Source organism: Aulonocara stuartgranti (genome assembly GCF_965226115.1).
Source record: "Aulonocara stuartgranti genome assembly, chromosome: 16".
NCBI lineage: Eukaryota > Metazoa > Chordata > Actinopteri > Cichliformes > Cichlidae > Aulonocara > Aulonocara stuartgranti.
Genome location: NC_138952.1, coordinates 4,171,135 through 4,180,613, shown reverse-complemented (window position 1 = coordinate 4,180,613; position 9,479 = coordinate 4,171,135). Strand labels below are relative to the sequence as shown.

Here is a 9,479-nt window from a genome sequence, read left to right as displayed (position 1 = left end):
GGTAGTTCAGCTGGCACCAGTCCACAAAGTCTTGGGTCAGACCTCTGTACTCCTTGTCGTCCCCATCAGTGATGAGGCCGACTATTGCAGAGTCATCAGAGAACTTCTGCAGGAAGCACTGGGTGGAATTGTGGGAGAAGTCTGCAGTGTAGATGGTGAAGAGGAACGGAGCCAGAACCGTTCCCTGTGGGGCCCCCGTACTGCAGACGACCCTGTCCGACACACAGCCCTGAGTCCTCACATACTGTGGTCGGTCGGTGAGGTAGTCCAGGATCCAGGTAGTGAGGTGATGGTCCACTCCAGAGTTCACCAGCTTGTCCTTTAGAACCGAGGGAAGAATAGTGTTGAAGGCACTGGAGAAATCAAAGAACATGATTCTCACAGTGCTTCCAGCGGTCTCCAGGTGAGCGAGGGAACGATGTAGGAGGTGAATGACGGCATCATCCGCTCCAATGCCAGGCTGGTAGGCAAACTGAAGTGGGTCCAGTGATGAGCTTATTAGGCGCCGAAGCTGAGCCAGGACCAACCGCTCCAGGGTCTTCATCAGGTGGGATGTCAGAGCCACCGGCCTGTAGCTGTTGAGGTCCTATTTCTTATATTTTGTAACTTTTTAATGTGTTATGTTATTTAATTTAGTTCAGCCTGTTACTGTTTTTATTGTATTGGAGCAACTGTTACCACATCATTTCCTTAGGAATTAAGAAAGTATTTTGATTCTGATTACTGCACCTAAGTAGAAGTTTCATGTACTGTACCTGCACTTTACTTGAGTATTTCTTTTTCTGACAACTTTTTACTTTCTACTCCTTACATTTTCAAAAACAGACTCGTTACTTTAGATTAATTTATTGCACTCATACTCAGGAGTTAAAGTGGACCAGAAGTACTTCAGAATCTAGCTCGCGCTGCAGAAGAGGAGGAAGCATGAAGGGAGTGAAGGGAGTTTTTTTGTGTCAGGTAATTTCCAATTTAATGCATCTAACAGCTCAATGTAAATGACTACTCAGTGACGCTTAATAAATTGTAAATTTAAAGCTTGCATGTAATGCCATCATGTTGATCACATGTTGCATTTGTATATGATGTGTTTTGTTAAATTATGTGTTTTCACATTGTGAAATGTCCTGCAAAAGAAACAAGGATATAGAAACTTGTGTTATTCAAATTTTGCATGGAAATACTGGGTAGTTTTGTGCAGGTGCGGGTGTAAGTGCATTCACAGTAAAGTATTGTGTTGGACTGGTGCACAGTGTCTGTGGTGCTCATGGTCAGATTTAGGTTTACATCAAGCATAGCAGAAAATAATTTAAAGCTGATGATGCTTAGATTAATTCACTGAATTCCACCTTTATATCACCTTTATACAGTCTATTATAAAGACAGTAAACAATATACTCTCAGTGTAGGTAGGCTATATGCCAACAGCTGTGAAACCCAACATAGCTGTGAAACTGCTGACATCTTGTTAAAATTAGTTGTATAAATCTACAAAGAGCAGTGGGTCAGCTGATCACAGCCTGTACACTAAGAAATCCTGTGGAAGCTCACATTAGAAATTACTGTGAGCTGTGATTCTTTTACCCACACTGAGCACCTACACAGATCAGACTGTAACGCCTATACTCATTTTTTAGGTTTGGAGGCAAAGTCACTCTCTACAATGTAGGCGACAGAAAATTGTTATTTTTTTATTTTTATTTTTTTTAAATCTCTTTCACTGTGCACTATGTGTCCCACCTAACAGTTTGCAAGAATTAAGATAATTTTTGTATTCTCATACACTAATTTTGTTTTATTATTATAGCACAAATGGTAAATGGCCTGTATTTATATAGCGCTTTACTAGTCCCTAAGGACCCCAAAGCGCTTTACACATTCAGTCATCCACCCATTCACACACTGGTGATGGCAGCTACATTGTAGCCACAGCCACCTTGGGGCGCACTGACAGGGGCGAGGCTGCCGGACACCACCAGTAGGCAACGGGTGAAGTGTCTTGCCCAAGGACACAACGACCGAGACTGTTCAAGCCAGGGCTCGAACTAGCAACCTTCCGATTACAAGGCGAACTCCCAACTCTTGAGCCACGATCGCCCCTAAGTCGTTTTTTTGTCTGTTGCTTTTGCTGGCTTCTGGGAAATGTTATTGTGGCTTCTCACTCTCATAAGTACATTCAGTCCAACAGAGCATGTTCGGCATGTAGTAGAACGGGAGGTTGTCATTGTGAGATGCAACTGACAAATGTGCAGCAATTGTGCAATACTGTCATGTCAAAATGTCAGAGGAATGTTTCCAGCACTTTGTTCAATCCATGCCATAAAGAACTAGGCCAGTTCTAAAGGAGAAAGAGAAGATTAAAAGGTTATCTATCCTTTTACTTTCATTTTTACAGAGTTGTGAGTTTGCACTTCTTTGGATACACAAAATTAGCACTTTAGCATGTTAATAGAAGACTGCAAACAGACTTAAAAACAAACAAAAAACAAACTTGGGAAAAACAAAACAAAAAGAAAAACAGACAATGCCACCGATATGATGAATTTCAAACAATTCTGAAAGTTGTATAATAATAAAACAAATCAAAATTTGCATTGACCACACTTCTGTTTTATTGATTGACAAGATAAAATGCCATAATCCATGTTTGAATAAATCTTAGAATGTGTAACGAGTGCATCTGTGATTGCATTATATTGGCGGTTTTCTCTTGTGACATGAATGTGGTTGAAAGGCATTTATATTTGCTCAAAAACTTACTAAAAACACTGAACAGAAGTTGTTTGAACAAAAGAAAAAAGAAAGTAAATTCAATGAACCACAGCGTTACTGTGGTGTAGAGGTTTGAGTTTCCCAGTGCTCGCAGGAGCTGTGCTGTCAGGACTCTTGCTTTGCCTATCAAAGGCTAATTGATCATGGGTGGGTATTTTAATAGACACCATGTGTACAAATAATCCCTGAGCCAAAATTCAGGCTAAAGACTGCTGTGAAGGCTGATTCCTCCAGTTTGTTCTACATATGAAAGAAAGAGAGAGCATATTTCTCCTGTTTTGGCTTCCCTTCATTGGCTTCCTGTTAAATCCAGAATTGAATTCAAAGTCCTGCTCCTCACATACAAGGTCTTAAATAATCAGGCCCCATCTTATCTCAATGACCTTGTAGCACCATATCACCCTATTAGAGCACTTCGCTCTTGCTCTGCAGGCCTACTTGTTGTTCCTAGAGTATTTAAAAGTAGAATGGGAGGCAGAGCCTTCAGTTTTCAGGCCCCTCTTCTGTGGAACCAGCTTCCAGTTTGGATTCAGGAGACAGACACTATCTCTACTTTCAAGATCAGGCTTCAAACTTTCCTTTTTGCTAAAGCATATAGTTAGGGCTGGACCAGGTGACCCTGAATCCTCCCTTAGTTATGCTGCAATAGACATAGACTGCCGGGGGATTCCCATGGTGCATTGAGTTTTTCCTTTCCAGTCACCTTTCTCACTCACTATGTGTTAACAGACCTCTCTGCATTGAATCATACCTGCTATTAATCTGTCTCTCTTCCACAGCATGTCTTTTATCCTGTCTTCCTTCTCTCACCCCAACCGGTCGCAGCAGATGGCCGCCCCTCCCTGAGCCTGGTTCAGCCGGAGGTTTCTTCCTGTTAAAAGGGAGTTTTTCCTTCCCACTGTTGCCAAAGTGCTTGCTCATAGGGGGTCATATGATTGTTGGGTTTTTTTCTCTGTATCTATGAAGCGCCTTGAGGCGACTTATGTTGTGATTTGGCGCTATATAAATAAAATTGAATTGAATTGAATATGAGTCTTTATTGTGTCAGTGACAATCTGTTTGCTTAATATAATAATTTCATGCACATCTTTCTGACTTTGGCATAGAAGCCAAGGGAGAAAAGGGGTGTTTCAGGAAGAGGGTGAACTGATGGGGCTGCAGTAAACCCTCTATATAAGGATTCTTTTGAACTCTGAATTATGGAACGCCGCTTGAGTAAAGTCCAAGAATAAAAATATGGAGCTAAAATGAGCATAATAGGTAATATCAATGATTTATAATCTTCCTCATTGCCTAAATGTAATCAAATACTCAGGATAAGCCTGAGTGGCATGGAGGACAACAAACATGGTGGGATTGGGGTTTTGTCCACAACAGTGTCATACAGGTCAGTGGAGACGGTGCCTTTTGCTGGTGGTACAATCATGCCTTGTTGTCCAAGAGTGAAGTCCCCAGCCAGAACTCGGCAGACGTACATAAACCTCTCCCCATTTGAATTTGGCTTGGAGTAGCTGTCATGAGCAGAGTAGCTAGCATTGACAGCAAAATATGTCCCCTTGCCGTAGCATGTAGCTGAAAGTGGAAGAGACATATTTTCTTTTATTATTATTGGTCATACACTCAGAAAAATTATGGTTCTTAAATGGTTCTTCAGATGGCTTCATGGTTCTTTAAAGAACCATCATACGTCAAAGAACCTTTTTATTTTGTGGATGGTTCTTCAGCTATTACAAATGGTTCTTTAAAGAACAAAAGGTTCTTCATCCTTAGCAATCTAAGTTTGATGGTGTAAATGGCATAAATATTTATTCACTATAATGAGGCTGTGAATTATACTGTGTGTTTTCTTTGTGTGCATGTGTGTGCGAAGGGAGAGGGCGGGTTACCTGGCAATTACCCTTTAAGAGAAGATGGTAGGAAACTGAATATTCAAATAAAAGTTAGAAATATTTGCTTAAAAATATACTGGTGGCAGGGGTGGGGGCCAAAGCCTAAAGACCCTAAACCCCCCCCCCCCACACACACACACACCCCTAACCCCACAAACACATTATGAATATGGTGAGTTAACGAACAGTAGACACAATACACACATTCAAGTACTGTACTTTAGTTTTAAATTTTAATAAAGCATTACTATTTTCTACTCCAAGGCATTACTTTTGAGATTATTATATATTTTTGAAAATACAGCATAATGATAATACTAGTTATTGTAAACTTTACAAACCACCCAGCAGTATGTAAAGTCAAATTATAAGATACAAGTAAATAACAATTGCAGAACAGAATGTCAGTGTAATGAACACACACTTCGTTTTGACAAAGCACAGCTTAGGTAAATGATCTGAGTAGTTGTTCATCACTGAGCAATTTGTTAATATGTGTTTCGAGCCAAATAAATGACAGGGAGAGAGAGTGACGTCAGAACACTATAACCTCCCGGGAGCGAACGGAGGGGGTCAGTCGTTGGGATGCGCATGCGCAGACAGAGTGTGCGAGCGGCGGGCCTTGACCTTTCGGGGAAAAAAACTCACGGACGGTGACAGCGAAACGGATAACAGTCTTCAGTACCTGCTGGACTTTGAAGCTGTGGATTCTGGGACTGTTAGAAAAGGTAAAACATTTCCATTAAAACCTTATTACTGTTTTGTTTTTGTTACTCGTCATTGTAGCTTGCTGTTAATGTTGTGCTAACAGTAGCGATTAGCTAGATACGTTAGCCGTTGAGGTCAGCGCAATTTAGTATCCGGTATACAGAAACTGTTTTCCTAACAAAACCACTGTTATAATTAAGTGAAGGTGCTCCCAGCTAATTTGAACCTTTGGCTTCTAAAATATGTGGTTCAATTGCGTGCTGCGTACATAACCTAATGTCAGCTAGACCGAAATTAAAATTTAATATATTGTTAAAGTCACTAAAATGGCGCCTGAAGCCTGTTGTGAGCTCTGTGTCTGCTCTAGAAACTCTGAAATTCTGTAGATCTGAGCCGTACATTAAATACTCACATGAACCTGTACTTTGAATTCTGTATGAGCTGTATAAAATACAGCTATGCATAAGAGTTTTGAATGAATAATTAGATTAGATAACTCTTCATTGTCTAATCGAATTATATAGAAATGAATAGAAAGTGGTTCTTTAGACTGATGCCATAGAAGAACCTGTTTTGGTGCCACAAAGAACCTTTCAAACAATGGTTTCAAACATGAGAAGGTGTGTCTTTGACTGTTCCTGCATAACTTAGTTTCGGACTAGTTGACAAGTTATGCTCCGGTCATTTGATGTTTCCAAGATAGATGTTCTTTTGTAATATAGTTAAATTTTTTTGTATATTTAATTTATCCACCATCATACATCATACATACAAGCTAAGAAGAGGTCGTTATACTAACAAGAGGTATCAACGCTGGGCCAAAGTTCAGCACATGGTTAAAGTTTGTAATCCAGCCAGGGTGTAAATATCACTCAGCAGCCAGAGCTGAAGCAGGTAGCATCAACACATAAATCTACTCTACCCGGCTTAAATCACAAGAGCACCTCTGACCAAAAAGCTGTAGATTTTTCTTGTTTGCACAAATTAATCCAGATTCACATTAACTGTGTTCACAGCTCCAACAAAATGAGGAAGAGGAGGGGCAGAAACACAATTAGATTGAATTACAATTGGATGGAAGTTGAGGACAAGGAGAAGGAAGCTTTGGATGAGGAGGAAGAGAAGCAGCAGGAGCATCTTTAGGGATCCCTATGATGTCATTGAGGTTTGTTTCATTAATATGGTCCTCTCACAAAGAACGATGACATGTTTTAGTTCACGTACTTCCTGTATTAAATAGTGATATGCAAAATGTTGTGAAAAACCATGGAGCAGGTACGTATAGTGCATCTGCAGGTAAATGAACATCAAATCTCTAAGACAGACTGAAATCTGTATATTTATCACTCTTATGATAAAACCCATGTCAGCCATTGGTTTATGGACTTTGTATTTTGAAGCCTCAACATTTGCATTATTGCTGTTGCTATGTTGGGACCATATTAGGATGAGGGATCAGAATCTGGAGTCATGCACACTATTATTTCATTTAGTGTGTATCCATAAGATTCGTACAGCAGATCCAAGTTGTGCCTTGAAAACAGGAAAGTCGTCTGCATAGAGGAGAACTGTAATAGCAGGCTTGTACAAAGTGAGGCTTTGTGCTCACATTTGCTGCAAACACTCATTTTACCCTGTTTTGATGCAGCTTTCACTTGAAATCAGGCAAGAACTGGACTTATTTTTTACAATGTGTTCTTGTGAATTGATTGTGTATCGCATATGTTTGGTTTGACTTTCTGCAAGACAACAGTCGTCCACTGGCCAAAACAATTTTCCAAATACCTCCACGTGATCTAGCCTGGATTTAGAAAAGAATAGCAAAAAAAATCTGCACCTCCTGCTTCAGATGCAGTTTGTGTTTGTGCGTTCAGAGGCAGCGGCGAGAGGGGAGACCTCGGGTCATCCAGCTGGAGAGCCTGACCAGGAGGAGTCGAACATTAACTCAGCTCTTCCAGGGCACCCTGCAGACTCGGCTGTTGGCATCGACGAGGGATGACGTGAACGCCAAACTGGAGTCCATCACAGGTCAACTGCAGGTATGCGAGTCAGACCTTCTGAGGAGGGTTTCACTTTTCTCTCTTCTTTATAATTGACTCTTTTCTCTCTCTTTCAGCTCCTTGTCTCAGAGTGGGAGGGATTTGAAGCACAAAGGGAGGAACTTGTCATTTGGTTGGCTGATATGGATGTCCGCCTGAGTGAGGTTGACCAGCTGACAGGAAACACCAGTGAAAAACTGAAACAACTGCAGGTGTGGGCTTGTTTTGATATGACATATATTTGATATGAAACATACGTCAGAGACATTGTCCTAAACTGGACTAACAAAGGACCATGAGTACAACATGAAAAGTACATTACATAGCGTAAGGCTGAAGTTCATTGATCATTTTAATCATAAACTTGTTGTTGAAATGTTTTTACTGAACATGCAAATATCTGCTGATGAAAATGTGTTGATTTATTGGTCTGTTATGAAGCTATTGCTATTTCTAATGTGTTTTATCACTTTCTGATGTTTTATTAATTAAACAATACATGTATTATTTGTTGTGTTATCTGTAGATATAGTATTTATATATATATTTATTTATAGTATAGCCAATATATTTAATTATTACTTTTTAAAACACTAATATGTGACATGTATTAGTAGTGATGTTGTGCTGAGGGTTAAAATGCCTTTTTGTCTTTTGGTAACTACAAAATGACAATAAACCATTAATATATGTCTATGCTGTGCTCGTATTTATTTTACCCTACTCAAATTCAATTTATGATGCATTTTATTTTGAAAGATTTAAAATGGTTTTTTTAAAGAACCACTCAAAAAAGGTTCTTTAAAATGGTTCTTTTAAAGAACCATTTTTAAAAAGGTTCTTTGAAAAACCATTAAAGGTGCCCCAAAGAACCATTTCTTGATGGTTCTTTGGGGCACCTTTAAAGGTTCTTCAATGAACCACTGAAAGAAATGGTTCTTCAAAGAACCATTGTTTGAAAGGTTCTTTGTGGCACCAAAAAAGGTTCTTCTATGGCATCAGTCTAAAGAACCACTTTTGGTTCCAGTTGGCACCTTTATTTTTCTGAGTGTAGAGCAACTGTTCTGTATGGTTATGACAGCACAGGAGAACGTCAACAATACATTGCTTTCTATTTGTGAACTAAAGCTGATTTTGAAGGTGTGTTGTATCCTGCAGGTCTTAAAAATGTAATAACAAATAGGTGTGTAACACTAAATTTAAACTAATAATGTTTTCAGTTAGCATGAACGTTTTTTGGTTTTTCTTCTTTCTTTCTTTAATTTTTCAGCCTTCTGGGGCCTTTTGGCTTACTTCTGTGTCTCTAAATATATCTTTAGGAGCAGCATCTCCATTTCCCACATGTCTGTATTATCAGCTCTCTGACAAAGGCAAAATAAATGGCCACGAATGCCTCACCATTCAGTCCTGTGTATCTCCTGTTGAAACCACGATCATTAATAATTGGCAGAGTGGTTTCAGTGGTGCCATGGAAAAGACGTTTCTTGTTGTTCTGGTGACCATTTCTCACCTCCATGTCACGCTTCTTAACCTGTAGACTGTTCCACAATCCAAAGTTCTGTATCCTCTTGGTCTGAAAAAAAAAAGAAAAAAGAAAAGTGTATTTTTTGAATTCAGCTCTGAGTTTATGTTCCCAATATAAGGCAGGGAAAATTTATGTGCCTGAAACGTTGAAAAAAAAAGAAATTGTGTTGCAGAATTTTTGGTGAAAATGTCATGTCAGTGATAGAATTTATATTATTTATTATTATTTAGGTGTATAATGCCTTCTTCTAATGTGTCTAATTTAAGCATGTCAATAGAGAAAGAGCACAACATATCATACATTTGGGGAAACATTTCACCCCAAGACAACAAAATGCCTTTTGCTGGCTGCAAACAGACTGATCATCACCCTGTGTTTATCAGTTATAAAGCTACTGTAGGAAGCTGAGGAGGCCTTTATAACCATAGCGTTCCTCATAGCTTCCTGAACGATTGCATTCTAGTACAGCACAAGCTGCAGCCTGTCGACTTGGTTTAGCTTAACCTACAAAAATATGGTGGCCTAAAACTGACATTTGGATATGTGACC

General features: G+C 39.4%; 1 protein-coding gene across 2 annotated transcripts; it reads left to right on the top strand.

Annotated features, from left to right (window-relative positions):
- Positions 1-5,225: 5,225 nt before the first annotated feature.
- LOC309691062 (uncharacterized protein) lies at positions 5,226-8,097 on the top strand. Of its 2 annotated transcripts, XM_082508578.1 has the most exons (5): positions 5,226-5,386; positions 6,142-6,260; positions 6,383-6,531; positions 7,241-7,405; positions 7,483-8,097. In XM_082508578.1, exons 3-5 carry the CDS (start codon positions 6,475-6,477, stop codon positions 7,648-7,650), a joined length of 390 nt encoding a protein of 129 aa, XP_082364704.1. In that variant the 5' UTR covers positions 5,226-5,386; positions 6,142-6,260; positions 6,383-6,474; the 3' UTR covers positions 7,651-8,097. The 2 variants fall into 2 exon arrangements, with proteins under 2 accessions (XP_082364704.1, XP_082364703.1); XM_082508577.1 differs by lacking the exon at positions 6,142-6,260.
- Positions 8,098-9,479: the final 1,382 nt, after the last annotated feature.

Coding starts and splice junctions, on each gene's coding strand:
- LOC309691062 (XM_082508577.1), top strand. CDS start 6,475: ATGAGGAGGAAGAGAAGCAGCAGGAGCATCTTTAGGGATCCCTATGAT. Junction 6,532..7,240: donor ATCCCTATGATGTCATTGAG/GTTTGTTTCATT, acceptor TTGTGCGTTCAG/AGGCAGCGGCGAGAGGGGAG. Junction 7,406..7,482: donor CCATCACAGGTCAACTGCAG/GTATGCGAGTCA, acceptor TCTCTCTTTCAG/CTCCTTGTCTCAGAGTGGGA.